Below are 20376 nucleotides of genomic sequence, written 5' to 3'. Positions count from 1 at the left end.
CAACATAAAGCTGATATGCAGTTACAGAGGGATACAAATATACTTTGTGTAAACTATTTAAATTATATTGTTAAAGGATCTTGTTTTTTACTCCATGAGAAGAGTGTAAAAAGATTGAAATTCATTCTAAAACAAGTTATTATAAATTTACTTTGATGTCCAAACTATTTTATAAATAAAATGAACAAATTCATCATGAATGTTATCCAACTGAGCTTATCAGAGTAACAGAGTAATAGAGCTACTCAACATAATTATACATAATCACAAATGACTGATGATGACTGGAATAGCTTAGTAGTTACAGTAAATTATCATGAGGTGAAAAAGGGAGGAAAGCTTGAGCACAGTGCCCCTGATCTAAAGCTGAAAGATAAACCACAACCATGATTTCCTCTTTAACCTCGTCATGAGGTGTTGCATCAGATGAGTGGCATCGGTTATAATATCTGTATCCACCATATATATCAGTGTACAATACTAGAGAAAGAGATTCCAGGCACAAGCCAAGTCAAAAATAATATTTTGACAATGTAAAAATAATGATGAGCAAGTATTGCAATAACAATCATTCATGGTTCATGGTACATGTCACAATATTCATATCCACAGCCATACATAAAATAAATGGGCCATTCCATTTATCTGTGGTTTTATATTGTCTTGAGGTTAAGGAATAATGGACACCTAACCCAAGTTAACTATGAAGCTGCTACCTTATTGTACAATATTACCATCAGTCCCTTCAACCAGATTGTTAATACTGTAAGTGGAGTTAAGATCTAGAACACTTTGCTTGACCTAATCAGCTTGCTAATCATAAAACTGACATCAATCAAACTTCAACAGGTTCCAATTTTTCAATTTGGGAATCTAAGTCCTTCTATAAAGACAATAAAAGAAATAAAAAAGGAATTTGATACAGTACCAGTCAAAAGTTTGGATACACCTTCCTATTCAGTTGAATGAGGAAGTATGTCCAAACTTTTGACTAGTACTGTATATACATTTACACTTATGTCAATATTATTGTTTCAGTAATTGTTTATTCATGTCACAACCTTATACTTGAGTATTAAGAACTGACTCATCAAGTCTCTGACTGGTGTCCACTGACTTTGTGTTAGTATGTGAGCGGAAATCCTCCTCCCGGAAAGCAGTCTCAAATACATTCAGGATGGATTCGCGAACTTTATCTTTGATATCTTTGACTATGAACACATACAGCAGTGGATTCAGGCAACTGTTAAGATAGGCCAGGCTGGTGGCTAAAGGGACCCCGATAGTGACGACAGGTTCTAATACACTTGACATATTATCAGTGTAAGACCACAACTCAATTAGAGTCATGATGTAATAAGGAGCCCAGCACAGGAAAAAAACAGTGATAACGGCAGCGATGATCTTAAAGGGGCGACTTGAGCGGCTGGCCCTGGTGCGGTTCCTCCTGAGACGATGGATTATCACAGCATAACAGGAGACAATGATAGTGAAGGGGACAGCAAAAAACAGAAGGAAGCGGATGATGGTCATGGCCTTAAAACGAAGTAGTCCTAACTGATTCTCAGATGGTGTTTCGTAGTCATCAGAAAAGGCATAGTTGTCGTAGCAGTTGATGATTCTTTCATTATCATATGATGACTCAGTGTCCCTGAAGATTAAGCGTGGAAAGTTAAGAATCAGACCCAGTACCCAAACACCCAGACTCACACAGGACGCCTTGCGTACACTTCGGTGGTTCTGGGCCCAGACGGGCCACACCACAGACACGCATCTGTCCACACTGATCACTACCAGAATGTAGACGCTGACAAAGATGTTTAGAAACCTTACTGTGTTGTCCAGTTTGCACATGAACTTGCCAAAAGGCCAGTGGAAATCCAGAGCTGTGTATATCACACTAAAAGGAAGGAAAGCTGTGAAGAGGAAGTCAGCCACGGCAAGGTTGAGGATCCAAACTGTGTTCACTGTTTTCTTCATCTTGAACCCAGTCACCCAGATAACCACTCCATTTCCGAGCACTCCCAGAATGAAAGCCAGGGAGTAGATAACGGCAGACATGATGTCGAGAGACCTTGTCAAATAATCATAGGTGTCATTAAAAAAGCAATTTTCTTCATCTACACCTGATGTATTGGTGTCATTGGAAGGTGTAGCAGTCATGTCCATCATTGTCTTGAGACCTGAAACAGTAAAAGGAAGAATAAATGTAATTCCCCCCTCATCTATATCTATGTAAGTAGCTATTTATCTATCTATCTCAACCCACACTTCAAAATGAATTTATCTCTTAAAATAGCCTATGAATCTGCTTTTCACAAAGATTTGACTTCAACTATGCAAAGTTGTAGGAAATTCCTCTGTTGACAGTCCAAATGGTTACTTCATTATTTATTATTATTATTTCATTAAACCTATTTTCTTGTTCCAACAAAGTGTTCAAGTTCAACATAATCATTAGTCTACAGTGAAAATCCACCTACAAACAGCATACCAATTTTTATTTAATTTCATTGATATTTTTATTAAGGCAGGAATGCCCAAATCTCAGTTCCTGACTATTACCAAGGGTGTCCGCAGGCATCACTTTTGGGGCCTGTTCTGCTCACTATTTATGTAAATGAGATTGCCCTTGTTGGTAAAGTGCCATTTTCTCATTCCTGCCATTTGTAGTGCTCTGGCCCATACTTAATTAGCTCCAGTGATTGTCTGATGCTCCATGAACCCCAAACCAGACCTGATTTAGTAAAAAATGTGGAAAAATGTGCAATGCCATCTAAAAATCAAAATATTTTACCTCTCTATAACTTTAACACCATTCTTATTAAGAGTTCTCTGGGAGAGTTCACAGGTCTATGATCGCAAAAGTTCTTTTTATCAGCATCCTGTTTTTTACTCTTTATCAGATTTCTTTGGAAATTACGAAGCACTTTTTGGCATGTTAGTCATGACTAATGAAACAAATTTAAGCATGTAGAAAACATTCCCACAAACACTACTGGCAAAAACAAAATTAATCCTTTTCTCCAGATCCAAAGACATGCAGTAATTACTATAATATACAGTACATACTCCACTCTGGGTTTAATATTGTTACAATTCAATATCATGTACCTTATTGATAAACTGTGACTGAAGCTTGACTTGTACAGAAACAGCAGCTTCCCTTTGGGTAGTAAAAGAGGATTGAGGTTTTTCTCTCAGTTATGAATTTTGGGGATGTCATATATCCACATGCTGCTGCCTCTGGGGCCCTCAGGTTCATCTCTAGTGATAATTACAGCACTCACCACTGCATACAATATGATAAAATTTGTTGAGCTTCCCTGTCATAGAGACATAGTAACCACTAGTACTTATTTCTACAAAGCCCTTGTAGGCAAAACTCCATTTTATATCTCATTTCCGCTGTTGTGGCGCTGCAGCTCCTGTGACTATTTGATGCTCCATGAGCCCCAAACCAGACCTGATTTAGTAAAAACCACCTTTACTGTAGTAAAGCAGTGATCTCATGGAAAAATGTGCAATGCCATCTAAAAATCAAAATATTTTACCTCTCTATAACTTTAAGACCATTCTTATTAAGAGTTCTCTGTCTGCTGGTGATTGCTTCCACTGAATGTGAACCATGTCAGTTTTCTGTCCATTTATTGACTCAGTCCGTCCTTGTTATTATACATCTATTATTCTACCAAACTCTTAACAGTGTGCTACTGCAAAAGAGCATCAGCCAACCTTATTGAACAAAACACATTAAATAAATTATAACATAATCATTCTTATACTTCATCCATCCAAAATCTGATATTTTTATCATCTTATTTCTACCTTGTGGATTCATATCATGCTACAAATATGAAACTCTGAGAATAACAAAGGTACAGTACCTTTCTCAAAGCTCTCCAGTCAGGTGAGGATGTCTCTGCAGCAGAAATAACTCTGATCAAACCCTGACAGGTTAATATAGCTTAATGTGTGGAGGACAAATGTGTTTTGTCATCACACACATTGAGGCGGGGACACAAGCAGCATGCACTTCTATCTTTAGAAGCCCATTAACCCTTTTGCATAAACTTTGGCTGTTCATGCATTGTGGTTAAAAAATGTTGTCACATTTTCTAAAACCATACATTGTCTTCATTGATAGATGAGCTACATAATGTATATGTACTGTAGATACAGTATAGAACTACATTATAACCTTATTATACCGTTTTATACTATATATATTACATTACACCCTTTGCAGCACCTCTCATGTTTTCAGTGGTTTTCTGGTGTTGACCGTTTGAATCAACATCTGAATGTAAGTTACATATTGCCAGAGAGTTTTATGAAATTGAAGACAACTCCATTCTTGCCAATGTCCACTTGAAGCTGGACACAAACTGTGGTGTCTCTGTATCCCTGCAAGCAAAACTGATCTGAAGCAAGGATATATCTTTTCTAAAATTAATATAGTATTGAAGGTATTGCATAGGTCAAGAGTGGCAAATATTTCTATTCCTCTTTCAATAAGATTTCTTCAGAAAATTCACAACATCTGTGGTGACGGTGGGAGTTTTGAGCATGCACGAAATGGCAGCACTTTATTATCAGTCAAATACATCAAATGAATCCACAACATACATACAGTAAAACATACAGTATACAGTAAAATGTCCATGTATGCCTAATGTTTAACTCTTTGTTTTGTTACATGAACCCATGGAAGATGAGCATGCATCAGATTTTAACTAACAAATAAACCACATCATTATTTAATGACAAAGCAACTATTAAAGGTGGGTTTATTCTTTATTATTAGAGTGAATAACTGCTTTCTAGAACATGCGCTTCAACAAGCAGCAAAGTCTAGGAGCTCTCAGTTTTTGCTGAATTTTGCTTTATTTTTGTTGTGGGTTAGGATGGGATGGATGTTTCTGTGGGGAGAAGAGTTTACTCCAGGAAAGAGCTTCTTTCGTTGAGGGGGGGCAAATCTGCAGGATACCACCCTATTATAGAGATAGAGAGGTGTTTTCGTTGTTGCCGTGCTGGTGCAAAGGTGAAGGCCAGGAAATGGAGATATAAGCCCTTTCTATCATCGGTCATCATGGGAAATGTCAACTCTCTGCCCAACAAAAGTGACGAGCTGGAGATATTGGTGAAGACTCAGAAAGTATACGATGAGTGCAGCCTCATGTGTTTTACTGAAACCTGGTTGAATCAAAACATCTCTGATTCCTGTGTGGAACTACCTGGTTTCACTCTCATACGGATGGACAGAGACACTGAAGCTAGTGGAAAGAAGAAAGGAGGAGGACTGGCTCTATTTGTGAATCAGAGATGGTGTAATCCTTCGCATATTGCTGTCAAGGAGAAGATGTGCTGTCCAGATATTGAATTATTGGCAGTTGGTATGAGACCATACTATGTACCAAGAGAATTCAGTCATATCATAACAATATTTGTGTACATTCCTCCCAAGGCAACTGCTGAAGTTCCATGTGAAGTTCTCAAATGAAACTGTTGCCAGGATACAGACTAAACATCCTGAGGCACTTGTATTAATATCTGGAGATTTCAACCATGTGAAACTGTCTTCCCACCTGACTGGATTTACACAGTTTGTTAATTGTCCTACCAGAGAGGGTAAAACACTTGATCTGCTATATGCCAAAGTCAAAGAAGCTTACAGAGCTACTGTCTTACCACCACTGGGCCGGTCAGATCACAACCTGGTTTTTCTGCAGACCTGCTACAAGCCCTGTGTGCTGAGTCAGCCTACAACTACCCTCACAGTCAGGAAATAGACACCTGAGGCTAGTGAGGCTCTAAAGGACTGCTTTGAATGCACAGATTGGAATATGCTGCTGGAAACAGGTGGGAACAGTATGGACATTGACAGTCAGGTTGATTGTTTTACTGAGTATATCAACTTCTGTAGAGATACAGTCATACCTACAAAGACTGTACAATGTTTCCCCAATAACAAACCCTGGATCACAAGTGACATAAAAGCAATCCTCAACCAGAAAAAGGAAGCTTTTAGAGACGGTGACAAAGAACAGTTCAAACAGGTGCAACATGAGTTGAAGAGGAGATTGAAGATGGCAAAGGTGGAATACAAAAAGAAAACTGAAAGAAATTTACAACACAGCAACATCCGGGAGTTGTGGAGAGGAATCAACACCATCTCTGGCTACAACAAAAAGAAAAGACAGCCAATAGTGGGTGATGTGGACAGAGCCAATGAACTTAACCAGTTCAACAGATTTGACACTGTGGCCACACCCACTTCCACTGCTGCTCCTTCTCCTCCACATAGATGCATCTCACCCGTGGCTCCTTCTTCTCTTCCATATGTGTGTTTCTCCACCACAGCTCCTCCTTCTCCTCCTCCTACACATGTGTCCATCTCTACTGCTGCAGCTACTCCAGTTGTCACACCTGTGCCTCCACCCTTGTCTGTCACTGAGATGGGGGTGAAGTTGGAGCTCGGGAGACTTTGCTCTGGGAAGGCTGCTGGCCCAGATGGTGTGTGTCCAAGGCTACTTAAAGACTGTGCTGCCCAACTGTGTCAACCTCTCCAGAAGATCTTCAACCTGAGTCTACAGTTGGGGCGGGTCCCGGCTTTGTGGAAAACATCTTGTATTGTACCGATACCAAAAATAAAATGTCCGGCTGAACTAAACGACTACAGACCGGTGGCCCTTACGTCGCACATCATGAAAACCCTGGAGCTATCTATCTATCCATCTATCTATCTATCTATCTATCTATCTATCTATCTATCTATCTATCTATCTATCTATCTATCTATCTATCTATCTATCTAATTGAATCCACTTCCACAGTGTTGCCTAAGCAAAAATGTTTCCACAATCCACTCACAGTTCTAGTTGACTTCTCTCTTTAATTCAAACACAACATAAAGCTGATATGCAGTTACAGAGGATTACAAATATACTTTGTGTAAACCATTAAAATTATATTGTTAAAGGATCTTGTTTTTCATTTTGAAAAAATTTATTATAAATTTACTTTGATGTCTAAATTATTTTACAAATAAAATGAACAAATTCATCATGAATGTTATCCAACTGAGCTTATCAGAGTGATAGCACATGATATAAAAGCTACTGATAATAACCGACTTTGAGATAAAAGAACTACCCAACATATTTATACATAATCACAAATGAGTGATGATGACTGGAAAACACTTCAGAAGTCTGATGCTTGCTGTGCTTGATCTACATCTATGTCCATGATCTAAGAGGCACCTGCAATGTAAAACAGTTCCCTCTGCTGGTCAATTAATATTATGAAGAAAGTCTAACATAAAATGAAAAAGAACAATCAACAACAAAAAGTATGTCTTATGATTGACAGCTCGGTAGTTATGGTAAATTATCATGAGGTGAAAAAGGGAAGAAAGCTTGAGCACAGTGCCCCTGATCTAAAGGTGAAAGATAAACCACAACCATGATTTCCTCTTTAACCTTGGCCCTATAACTACAACAAACACTTGAAGTTTATTCTTTAAAAATCGTCATGAGGTGTTGCATCAGATGAGTGGCGTGGGTTATAATATCTGTATCCACCATATATATCAGTGTACAATACTAGAGAAAGAGATTCCAGGCACAAGCCAAGTCAAAAATAATATTTTGACAATGTAAAAATAATGATGAGCAAGTAATGCAATAACAATCATTCATGGTTCATGGTACATGTCACAATATTCATATCCACAGCCATACATAAAATAAATGGGCCATTCCATTTATCTGTGGTTTTATATTGTCTTGAGGTTAAGGAATAATGGACACCTAACCCAAGTTAACTATGAAGCTGCTACCTTATTGTACAATATTACCATCAGTCCCTTCAACCAGATTGTTAATACTGTAAGTGGAGTTAAGATCTAGTACACTTTGCTTGACCTAATCAGCTTGCTAATCATAAAATTGACATTAATCAAACTTCAACAGGTTCCAATTTTTCAATTTGGGAATCTAAGTCCTTTTATAAAGACAATAAAAGAAATAAAAAAAGGAATTTCATACAGTACCAGTCAAAAGTTTGGATACACCTTCCTATTCAGTTGAATGAGGAAGTATGTCCAAACTTTTGACTAGCACTGTATATACATTTACACTTATGTCAATATTATTGTTTCAGTAATTGTTTATTCATGTCACAACCTTATACTTGAGTATTAAGAACTGACTCGTCAAGTCTCTGACTGGTGTCCACTGACTTTGTGTCAGTGTGCGAGTGGGAAACCTCCTCCCGGAAAGCAGTCTCAAATACATTCAGGATGGATTTGCGAACTTTATCCTTGAAATCTTTGACCATGAAGACATACAGCAGTGGATTCAGGCAACTGTTAAGATAGGCCAGGCTGGTGGCTAAAGGGACCCCAATAGTGATAACAAGTTCTAATACACTTGACATATTATCAATGTAAGACCATAACTCAATTAGAGTCATGATGTAAAAGGGAGCCCAGCACAGAAAAAAAACAGTGATAACGGCAGCGATGATCTTAAAGGGGCGACTTGAGCGGCTGGTCATGGTGCGGTTCCTCCTGAGACGATGGATTATCACAGCATAACAGGAGACGATGACAGTGAAGGGGACAACAAAACCCAGAAGGAAGCGGATGATGGTCATGGCCTTAAAACGAAGCAGTCCTAACTCTATCTCAGGTTGTGTTTCACAGCCAACAGAAAAGGCATAGTTGTCGTAGCAGTTTATGATATTTTTATCATCATATGATGGCCCAATGTCCCTGAAAATGAAAGATGGAAGGCTGAGTATCAGACCCAGTACCCAAACGCCCAGACTCACACAGGACGCCTTGCATACACTTCGGTGGTTCTGGGCCCAGACAGGCCATACCACAGACACGCATCTGTCCACACTGATCACTACCAGAATGTAGACGCTGACAAACATGTTCAGAAACCTTACTGTGTTGTCCAGTTTGCACATGAACTTGCCGAAAGGCCAGTGGAAATCCAAAGCTGTGTATATCACACTAAAAGGAAGGAAAGCTGTGAAGAGGAAGTCAGCAACAGCAAGGTTGAGGATCCACACTGTGTTCACTGTTTTCTTCATCTTGAACCCAGTTACCCAGATAACCACTCCATTTCCGAGCACTCCCAGAATGAAATCCAGGGAGTAGATAACGACAGACATGATGTTGAGAGACCTTGTCAGATCAGCATAGGTGTCATCAGAAGAGCCATTTACTTCACATTCACCTGATATATTGGTGTCATTGGAAGGTGTAGCAGTCATGTCCATTATTGTCTTGAGATCTGCAACAGTAAAAGGAAGAATAAATGTAATTTCCCCCTCATCTATATCTATGTAACTAGCTATGTATCTATCTGTCTCAACCCACACTTCAAAATGTATTTAGCTCTTAAAAATAACCTATGAATCTGCTTTTCACAAAGATTTGACTTCGACTATGCAAAGTTGTCGGAAATTCCTCTGTTGACAGTCCAAATGGTTACTTCATTATTTATTATTATTATTTCATTAAACCTATTTTCTTGTTAACCAACAAAGTGTTTGAAGAAAAGGTGAAGAATGATTCTCAACTTTCTGTGCAAGTCTCAACTTAGTTCAACATAATCATTAGTCTACAGTGAAAATCCACCTACAAACAGCATACCAATTTTTATTTAATTTCATTGATATTTTTATTAAGGCAGGAATGCCCAAATCTCAGTTCCTGACTATTACCAAGGGTGTCCGCAGGCATCACTTTTGGGGCCTGTTCTGCTCACTATTTATGTAAATGAGATTGTCCTTGTTGGTAAAGTGCCATTTTCTCATTCCTGCCATTTGTAGTGCTCTGGCCCATACTTAATTAGCTCCAGTGATGTCTGATGCTCCATGAGCCCCAAACCAGACCTGATTTAGTAAAAAATGTGCAATGCCATCTAAAAATCAAAATATTTTACCTCTCTATAACTTTAACACCATTCTTATTAAGAGTTCTCTGTCTGCTGGTGATTGCTTCCTCTGAACTTGAACCTTTTCTATTTCCTGTCCATTTTATTGACTCCTTCCTTGTTTTATTCCACTAAACTCTAAACAGGGTGTTGCTGCAAAAGATCTTTCAGTGCTTTTGTAGATATAGTATAGTACTACTAGCATTTCACAGGTCTATGATCGCAAATGTTCTTTTTATGAGCTTCCTGTTTTTACTCTTTATCAGATTTCTTTAGAAATTACGAAACACTTTTTGGCATGTTAGTCATGACTAATGAAACAAATTTAAGCATGTAGAAAACATTCCCACAAACACTACTGGCAAAAACAAAATTAATTCTTTTCTCCAGATCCAAAGACATACAGTAATTACTATAATATACAGTACATACTCCACTCTGGGTTTAATATTGTTACAATTCAATATCATGTACCTTATTGATAAACTGTGACTGAAGCTTGACTTGTACAGAAACAGCAGCTTCCCTTTGGGTAGTAAAAGAGGATTGAGGTTTTTCTCTCAGTTATGGATTTTGGGGATGTCATATATCCACATGCTGCTGCCTCTGGGGCCCTCAGGTTCATCTCTAGTGATAATTACAGCACTCACCACTGCATACAATATGATAAAATTGGTTGGGCTTCCCTGTCATAGAGACATAGTAACCACAAGTACTTATTTCTACAAAGCCCTTGTAGGCAAAACTCCATTTTATATCTCATTTCCGCTGTTGTGGCGCTGCAGCTCCTGTGACTATTTGATGCTCCATGAGCCCCAAACCAGACCTGATTTAGTAAAAACCGCCTTTACTGTAGTAAAGCAGTGATCTCATGGAAAAATGTGCAATGCCATCTAAAAATCTAAATATTTCACCTCTCTATAACTTTAAGACCATTCTTATCAAGAGTTCTCTGTCTGCTGGTGATTGCTTCCACTGAATGTGAACCTTGTCAGTTTTCTGTCCATTTATTGACTCAGTCCATCCTTGTTATTATACCTCTATTATTCTACCAAACTCTTAACAGTATGTTACTGCAAAAGAGCATCAGCCAACCTTATTGAACAAAACACATTAAATAAATTATAACATAATCATTCTTATACTTCATCCATCCAAAATCTGATATTTTTATCATCTTATTTCTACCTTGTGGATTCATATCATGCTACAAATATGAAACTCTGAGAATAACAAAGGTACAGTACCTTTCTCAAAGCTCTCCAGTCAGGTGAGGATGTGTCTGCAGCAGAAATAACTCTGATCAAACCCTGACAGGTTAATATAGCTTAATGTGTGGAGGACAAATGTGTTTTGTCATCGAGGCGGGGACACAAGCAGCATGCACTTCTCTCTTTAGAAGCCCATAAACCCTTTTGCATAAACTTTGGCTGTTTATGCATTGTGATTAAAATGAGTTTTGTCACATTTTCTAAAACCATACATTGTCTTCATTCATAGATGAGATACATAATGTATATGTGCTGTAGATACAGTATAGCACTACATTACCTCACACTTTTACTCTGTTGGTGCTCTTGTGTTGACCATTTTAATCAACATTTGGATGTAGGTTACATAATACATTATGTCGCAAGAAAGTCCGAGCAGCATCTGACAATAATTTAGGGTTGCCAAAGAGTTTTTTAAGTAAAAGGAAAAATAAATGTAATTTCCCCCTCATCTATATCTATGTAACTAGCTATGTATCTATCTATCTCAACCCACACTTCAAAATGAATTCAGCTATAACCTATGAATCTGCTTTTCACAAAGATTTGACTCCAACTATGCAAAGTTGTAGGAAATTCCTCTGTTGACAGTCCAAATGGTTACTTCATTATTTATTATTATTATTTCATTAAACCTGTTTTCTTGTTAACCAAAAAAGTGTTTGAAGAAAAGGTGAAGAATGATTCTCAACTTTCTGTGCAAGTCTCAACTTAGTTCAACATAATTATTTGTCTACAGTGAAAATCCACCTACAAACAGCATACCAATTTTTATTTAATTTCATTGATATTTTTATTAAGGCAGGAATGCCCAAATCTCACTTCCTGACTATTACCAAGGGTGTCCACAGGCATCACTTTTGGGGCCTGTTCTGCTCACTATTTATGTAAATGAGATTGTCCTTGTTGGTAAAGTGCCATTTTCTCATTCCTGCCATTTGTAGTGCTCTGGCCCATACTTAATTAGCTCCAGTGATTGTCTGTTGCTCCATGAGCCCCAAACCAGACCTGATTTAGTAAAAAATGTGCAATGCCATCTAAAAATCAAAATATTTTACCTCTCTATAACTTTAACACCATTCTTATTAAGAGTTCTCTGTCTGCTGGTGATTGCTTCCTCTGAACCTGAACCTTTTCTATTTCCTGTCCATTTTATTGACTCCTTCCTTGTTTTATTATTCCACTAAACTCTAAACAGGGTGTTGCTGCAAAAGATCTTTCAGTGCTTTTGTAGATATAGTATAGTACTACTGGCATTTCACAAGTCTATGATCGCAAATGTTCTTTTTATCAGCTTCCTGTTTTTTACTCTTTATCAGATTTCTTTGGAAATTACGAAACACTTTTTGGCATGTTAGTCATGACTAATGAAACAAATTTAAGCATGTAGAAAACATTCCCACAAACACTACTGGCAAAAACAAAATGAATCCTTTTCTCCAGATCCAAAGACATGCAGTAATTACTATAATATACAGTACATACTCCACTCTGGGTTTAATATTGTTACAATTCAATATCATGTACCTTATTGATAAACTGTGACTGAAGCTTGACTTGTACAGAAACAGCAGCTTCCCTTTGGGTAGTAAAAGAGGATTGAGGTTTTTCTCTCAGTTATGGATTTTGGGGATGTCATATATCCACATGCTGCTGCCTCTGGGGCCCTCAGGTTCATCTCTAGTGATAATTACAGCACTCACCACTGCATACAATATGATAAAATTGGTTGGGCTTCCCTGTCATAGAGACATAGTAACCACTAGTACTTATTTTTACAAAGCCCTTGTAGGCAAACCTCCATTTTATATCTCATTGTTGTGGCGCTGCAGCTCCTGTGACTATTTGATGCTCCATGAGCCCCAAACCAGACCTGATTTAGTAAAAACCGCTTTTACTGTAGTAAAGCAGTGATCTCATGGAAAAATGTGCAATGCCATCTAAAAATCAAAATATTTTACCTCTCTATAACTTTAAGACCATTCTTATTAAGAGTTCTCTGTCTGCTGGTGATTGCTTCCACTGAATGTGAACCATGTTTTCTGTCCATTTATTGACTCAGTCCGTCCTTGTTATTATACCTCAATTATTCTACCAAACTCTTAACAGTATGTTGCTGCAAAAGAGCATCAGCCAACCTTATTGAACAAAACACATTAAATAAATTAAAACATAATCATTCTTATACTTCATCCATCCAAAATCTGATATTTTTATCGTCTTATTTCTACCTTGTGGATTCATATCATGCTACAAATATGAAACTCTGAGAATAACAAAGGTACAGTACCTTTCTCAAAGCTCTCCAGTCAGGTGAGGATGTGTCTGCAGCAGAAATAACTCTGATCAAACCCTGACAGGTTAATATAGCTTAATGTGTGGAGGAAAAATGTGTTTTGTCATCGAGGCGGGGACATAAGCAGCATGCACTTCTCTATTTAGAAGCCCATAAACCCTTTTGCATAAACTTTGGCTGTTTATGCATTGTGATTAAAATAAGTTTTGTCACATTTTCTAAAACCATACATTGTCTTCATTGATAGATGAGCTACATAATGTATATGTGCTGTAGATACAGTATAGCACTACATTACCTCACACTTTTACTGTGTTGGTGCTCTTGTGTTGACCATTTTAATCAACATTTGGATGTAGGTTACATAATACATTATGTCGCAAGAAAGTCCGAGCAGCATCTGACAATAATTTAGGGTTGCCAAAGAGTTTTTTAAGTAAAAGGAAGAATAAATGTAATTTCCCCCTTATCTATATCTATGTAACTAGCTATGTATCTATCTGTCTCAACCCACACTTCAAAATGAATTTAGCTCTTAAAAATAACCTATGAATCTGCTTTTCACAAAGATTTGACTTCAACTATGCAAAGTTGTAGGAAATTCCTCTGTTGACAGTCCAAATGGTTACTTCATTATTTATTATTATTATTTCATTAAACCTATTTTCTTGTGCCAACAAAGTGTTTGAAGAAAAGGTGAAGAATGATTCTCAACTTTCTGTGCAAGTCTCAACTTAGTTCAACATAATCATTAGTCTACAGTGAAAATCCACCTACAAACAGCATACCAATTTTTATTTAATTTCATTGATATTTTTATTAAGGCAGGAATGCCCAAATCTCAGTTCCTGACTATTACCAAGGGTGTCTGCAGGCATCACTTTTGGGGCCTGTTCTGCTCACTATTTATGTAAATGAGATTGTCCTTGTTGGTAAAGTGCCATTTTCTCATTCCTGCCATTTGTAGTGCTCTGGCCCATACTTAATTAGCTCCAGTGATTGTCTGATGCTCCATGAGCCCCAAACCAGACCTGATTTAGTAAAAAATGTGGAAAAATGTGCAATGCCATCTAAAAATCAAAATATTTTACCTCTCTATAACTTTAACACCATTCTTATTAAGAGTTCTCTGTCTGCTGGTGATTGCTTCCTCTGAACCTGAACCTTTTCTATTTCCTGTCCATTTTATTGACTCCTTCCTTGTTTTATTATTCCACTAAACTCTAAACAGGGTGTTGCTGCAAAAGATCTTTCAGTGCTTTTGTAGATATAGTATAGTACTACTAACATTTCACAGGTCTATGATCGCAAATGTTCTTTTTATCAGCTTCCTGTTTTTTACTCTTTATCAGATTTCTTTAGAAATTACGAAACACTTTTTGGCATGTTAGTCATGACTAATGAAACAAATTTAAGCATGTAGAAAACATTCCCACAAACACTACTGGCAAAAACAAAATTAATTCTTTTTTCCAGATCCAAAGACATGCAGTAATTACTCTGGGTTTGTTACAATTCATTATCATGTATCTTATTGATAGACTGTGACTGAAGCTTGACTTGTACAGAAACAGCAGCTTCCCTTTGGGTAGTAAAAGAGGATTGAGGTTTTTCTCTCAGTTATGGATTTTGGGGATGTCATATATCCACATGCTGCTGCCTCTGGGGCCCTCAGGTTCATCTCTAGTGATAATTACAGCACTCACCACTGCATACAATATGATAAAATTTGTTGAGCTTCCCTGTCATAGAGACATAGTAACCACTAGTACTTATTTCTACAAAGCCCTTGTAGGCAAAACTCCATTTTATATCTCATTTCCGCTGTTGTGGCGCTGCAGCTCCTGTGACTATTTGATGCTCCATGAGCCCCAAACCAGACCTGATTTAGTAAAAACCGCCTTTACTGTAGTAAAGCAGTGATCTCATGGAAAAATGTGCAATGCCATCTAAAAATCTAAATATTTTACCTCTCTATAACTTTAAGACCATTCTTATTAAGAGTTCTCTGTCTGCTGGTGATTGCTTCCACTGAATGTGAACCTTGTCAGTTTTCTGTCCATTTATTGACTCAGTCCGTCCTTGTTATTATACCTCTATTATTCTACCAAACTCTTAACAGTGTGTTACTGCAAAAGAGCATCAGCCAACCTTATTGAACAAAACACATTAAATAAATTATAACATAATCATTCTTATACTTCATCCATCCAAAATCTGATATTTTTATCATCTTATTTCTACCTTGTGGATTCATATCATGCTACAAATATGAAACTCTGAGAATAACAAAGGTACAGTACCTTTCTCAAAGCTCTCCAGTCAGGTGAGGATGTCTCTGCAGCAGAAATAACTCTGATCAAACCCTGACAGGTTAATATAGCTTAATGTGTGGAGGACAAATGTGTTTTGTCATCGAGGCGGGGACACAAGCAGCATGCACTTCTCTATTTAGAAGCCCATAAACCCTTTTGCATAAACTTTGGCTGTTTATGCATTGTGATTAAAATAAGTTTTGTCACATTTTCTAAAACCATACATTGTCTTCATTCATAGATGAGATACATAATGTATATGTGCTGTAGATACAGTATAGCACTACATTACCTCACACTTTTACTGTGTTGGTGCTCTTGTGTTGACCATTTTAATCAACATTTGGATGTAGGTTACATAATACATTATGTTGCAAGAATGTCCGAGCAGCATCTGACAATAATTTAGGGTTGCCAAAGAGTTTTATGAAATGGAAGGCAACTCCCTTTCTTCCGCTATCCACTTGAAGCTGCACACAAACTGTGGTGCCTCTGTAAATCTGTCCCTGCAAACAAAAACAGATCTGAAGCAGGATTACATTTTTTGTAACATGTTTTTAGATGTAATATTACTACTGAAAGTATTGCACAGGCCTTGGTTGGCATATGTACCGATTGCTCTTTCAATCAGATTTCCTCAAAAATTTCAAAACACATGGGGTCCCCCCCCCACCCTCTTTTGTCTTGCCTGTTTGTTTTTCATTTCCTTTTGAGGTATTTGCATTTTATATCTGCCGCCTCAGGTTTTACATACATTTTATCGTACTCAATACTAGGTAGATGTCAAGGCAGCTGAAAACTTTGTAAAGAAGTTGATGAACAGTGAAATTGCATCAAAGTTGTACTGTACGCATGGAATACTGAGGTAAAAATGAAAAAAAACAACAACTATGAGTTGTAAAACAACTGCTAGGTCAATTACAATACAGTCAAAATCCTGATTAATCAGTGTGTATGGTCAGGAAAGGTCTACTGGTCCAATTTTTACACAGCCATAATCCAGAGGATCCTGTCACTATCGATTACTGTCTAGTACGGAAACACATATAAGCACATATTAAAGAAAATGGATAGAATTATCACCAGAGTATCAAAGATAGGTGATAGGTTGTAACTCCGCACACTGGACTCCATATACGCACAGCATACCATCTCACAAGCTATCAAGATCACGGATGACCCTCTCCACCCAGCTCACCATCTGTTTCAGTATCTCCCTTCTGGCAGAAGGTACAGATCACTAGGGCTGTAGTCTCCTGGTCGATTAGTTGGTCTCGTCCGACTAAATTCTCATTGGTCGAATAATCTCCGTGTTACTTTCATAAGAAGAAAAGTGCTACATCAGTAGCCTTCCAGGATCAATCCATTATTTCCTGCGGCGGGAGGGACAGACTAACAAATTACCTGTGAAAACAAACTTTTCACAACTTTGAACTCGCCCAACCTGATGGAGACTGCTGGGTCTAACTGTACTCGATATTTACTGAGTGTTTACTGAATCAGCGTTTCTTCTGTAATAATATCAACGAACCCCCACCAGGCCAAAAGATACTTTTTTAATGCCAAAAATAACGCTAAATATCGGTAGCGTAACTCCGTTGAAGAATAGGGCAGTGCTTAGTATGTTTGCGTAGCGAGCGGGAAAGAGCGGCGGGAAAGTGACGGTGGATGCGACGGAGCAGAGGAAAAGGTTAGCGGTAAGTTGGCAATCAGTCTGGCAATAAATGTACAGTACAGACTAAAGTGTAACAGTTAATGAATGCTAAAATGTTAGGTCTGTTTTTTTCCCCAAGTGCTGGAAAAGTGAATGTGGTTAGCTCCAAAGTTAGCAGCAATAGGTTAGCATAACCTGAAGAGGCAAAACAGAGAAATGTGAGTTCACTGTGCACCCCCCCTCCCCAACCCACCCGCGACTAATCAATTAGTTGAAGAGTATGTACGATTTCAGTCGACCAAGATTTTCTTTGGTTGACTACAGCCCTACAGATCACAAGGAGACAGGACAGAACGCCTTAACCGGAGCTTCTTCCCCAAAGCCGTACAGTTGATGAATACACAAAAGTTGGTCTAATTGTATCGTACGGTATTTGGAGCTGTGTAAGCTACTGTATGTTTCTTCTTTTGCACTTATGTCCTTTATGTTTGCAGTAGTGTTGTATGTGATGTATTGTTACAGCTATTCCATCTATACTGAGATTAATTCCACCAGTTTAATCATGTGGTAATAAAACAAACTTGTTTCATTGTGATTGATAAAATTTTTCAAATTTTTTTAAAACCATTCAGTGTCTTAACTGATAGATGAACTACGTGGATACATTATAGTACTACATTATACCCTAACTGTACCCTTTATACTATTTAAAATAGAAGACAACTCCATTCTTGCCAATGTCCACTTGAAGCTGGACACAAACTGTGGTGTCTCTGTATCCCTGCAAACAAAACTGTTCTGAAGCAAGGATATATCTTTTCAAACATAGTTTTAGAGTTTATATAGTATTGAAGGTATTGCATAGGTCTAGATTGGCAAATATTTCTATTCCTCTTTCAATAAGACTACTTCAGAAATTTCACAACTCCTCTGGTGAAAGTTACACAAGTTTTGAGCATGCACGAAATGGCAGCACTTTATTATCAGTCAAATACGTTGAATGAATCCACCATAAATACAGTAAAACAAACCAAGTCAAAAATAATATTTTGAAAATGTAAAAATAATGATGAGCAAGTATTGCAATAACAATTATTCATGGTTCATGGTACATGTCACAATATTCATATCCACAGCCATACATAAAATAAATGGGCCATTCCATTTATCTGTGGTTTTATATTGTCTTGAGGTTAAGGAATAATGGACACCTAACCCAAGTTAACTATGAAGCTGCTACCTTATTGTACAATATTACCATCAGTCCCTTCAATCAGATTGTTTATACTGTAAGTGGAGTTAAGATCTAGAACACTTTGCTTGACCTAATCAGCTTGCTAATCATAAAACTGACATTAATAAAACTTCAACAGGTTCCAATTTTTCAATTTGGGAATCTAAGTCCTTTTATAAAGACAATAAAAGAAATAAAAAAGGAATTTGATACAATACCAGTCAAAAGTTTGGACGTACTTTCTCATTCAACTGAATGGGAAGGTGTGTCCAAACTTTCGACTGGTACTGTATATACATTTACATTTGTGTCAAAATTATTTTCTAATGTGCAGTTTCAGTATTTCATGTCACAACCTTATAAGTTAACTATGAAGCTGCTACCTTATTGTACAATATTACCATCAGTCTCTTCAATCAGAAGTCCTTTTATAAAGACAATAAAAGAAATAAAAAAGGAATTTGATACAGTACCAGTCAAATGACAAACATGTTCAGAAACCTTACTGTGTTGTCCAGTTTGCACATGAACTTGCCGAAAAGCCAGTGGAAACCCAGAGCTGTGTATATCACACTAAAAGGAAGGAATGCTGTGAAGAGGAAGTCAGCCACGGCAAGGTTGGGGATCCAAACTGTGTTCACTTTTTTCTTCATCTTGAACCCAGTCACCCAGATAACCACTCCATTTCCGAGCACACCCAGAATGAAAGCCAGGGAGTAGATAACGACAGACATGATGTTGAGAGATCTTCTCAGATCAGCATAGGTGTCATTAGAAGAGCCAATTTCTTCACATACACCTGATGTACTGGTGTCAGTGGAAGGCGTAGCAGTCATGTCCATCATTGTCTTGAGACCTGCAACAGTAAAAGGAAGAATAAATGTAATTTCCCCCTTATCTATATCTATGTAACTAGCTATGTATCTATCTATCTCAACCCACACTTCAAAATGAATTTAGCTATAACCTATGAATCTGCTTTTCGCAAAGATTTGACTTCAACTATGCAAAGTTGTAGGAAATTCCTCTGTTGACAGTCCAAATGGTTACTTCATTATTTATTATTATTATTTCATTTAACCTATTTTCTTGTTCCAACAAAGTGTTTGAAGAAAAGGTGAAGAATGATTCTCAACTTTCTGTGCAAGTCTCAACTTAGTTCAACATAATCATTAGTCTACAGTGAAAATCCACCTACAAACAGCATACCAATTTTTATTTAATTTCATTGATATTTTTATTAAGGCAGGAATGCCCAAATCTCAGTTCCTGACTATTACCAAGGTTGTCCGCAGGCATCACTTTTGGGGCCTGTTCTGCTCACTATTTATGTAAATGAGATTGCCCTTGTTGGTAAAATGCCATTTTCTCATTCCTGCCATTTGTAGTGCTCTGGCCCATACTTAATTAGCTCCAGTGATTTTTTGATGCTCCATGAGCCCCAAACCAGACCTGATTTAGTAAAAAATGTGCAATGCCATCTAAAAATCAAAATATTTTACCTCTCTATAACTTTAACACCATTCTTATTAAGAGTTCTCTGTCTGCTGGTTTTTGCTTCCTCTGAACATGAACCTTTTCTATTTCCTGTCCATTTTATTGACTCCTTCCTTGTTTTATTATTCCACTAAACTCTAAACAGGGTGTTGC

The 20376-nt window shown here is 37.5% G+C and overlaps 2 protein-coding genes across 2 annotated transcripts; both read right to left on the bottom strand.

The window, feature by feature from the left end:
* Nucleotides 1–896: 896 nt before the first annotated feature.
* Nucleotides 897–2172, bottom strand: LOC121886167 (chemokine-like receptor 1). Its single transcript, XM_042396097.1, has one exon. The coding sequence runs from the start codon at nt 2170–2172 to the stop codon at nt 1063–1065; it is 1110 nt and encodes a 369-aa protein (XP_042252031.1). The 3' UTR covers nt 897–1062.
* A 4602-nt stretch (nt 2173–6774) lies between these two features.
* On the bottom strand, nt 6775–11280 carry LOC121885122 (chemokine-like receptor 1). The gene is made up of 2 exons (XM_042394275.1): nt 11204–11280; nt 6775–9311 (listed from the first exon to the last, which is right to left on the bottom strand). Exon 2 carries the CDS (start codon nt 9295–9297, stop codon nt 8191–8193), a length of 1107 nt encoding a protein of 368 aa, XP_042250209.1. The 5' UTR covers nt 9298–9311; nt 11204–11280; the 3' UTR covers nt 6775–8190.
* Between the last annotated feature and the right edge of the window lie 9096 nt (nt 11281–20376).

The sequence above is a fragment of the Thunnus maccoyii genome, chromosome 19 (assembly GCF_910596095.1).
Source record: "Thunnus maccoyii chromosome 19, fThuMac1.1, whole genome shotgun sequence".
Lineage (NCBI taxonomy): Eukaryota > Metazoa > Chordata > Actinopteri > Scombriformes > Scombridae > Thunnus > Thunnus maccoyii.
Note: the sequence above shows the minus strand (reverse complement) of the source record. Positions and strands in the feature narration are given on the sequence as shown.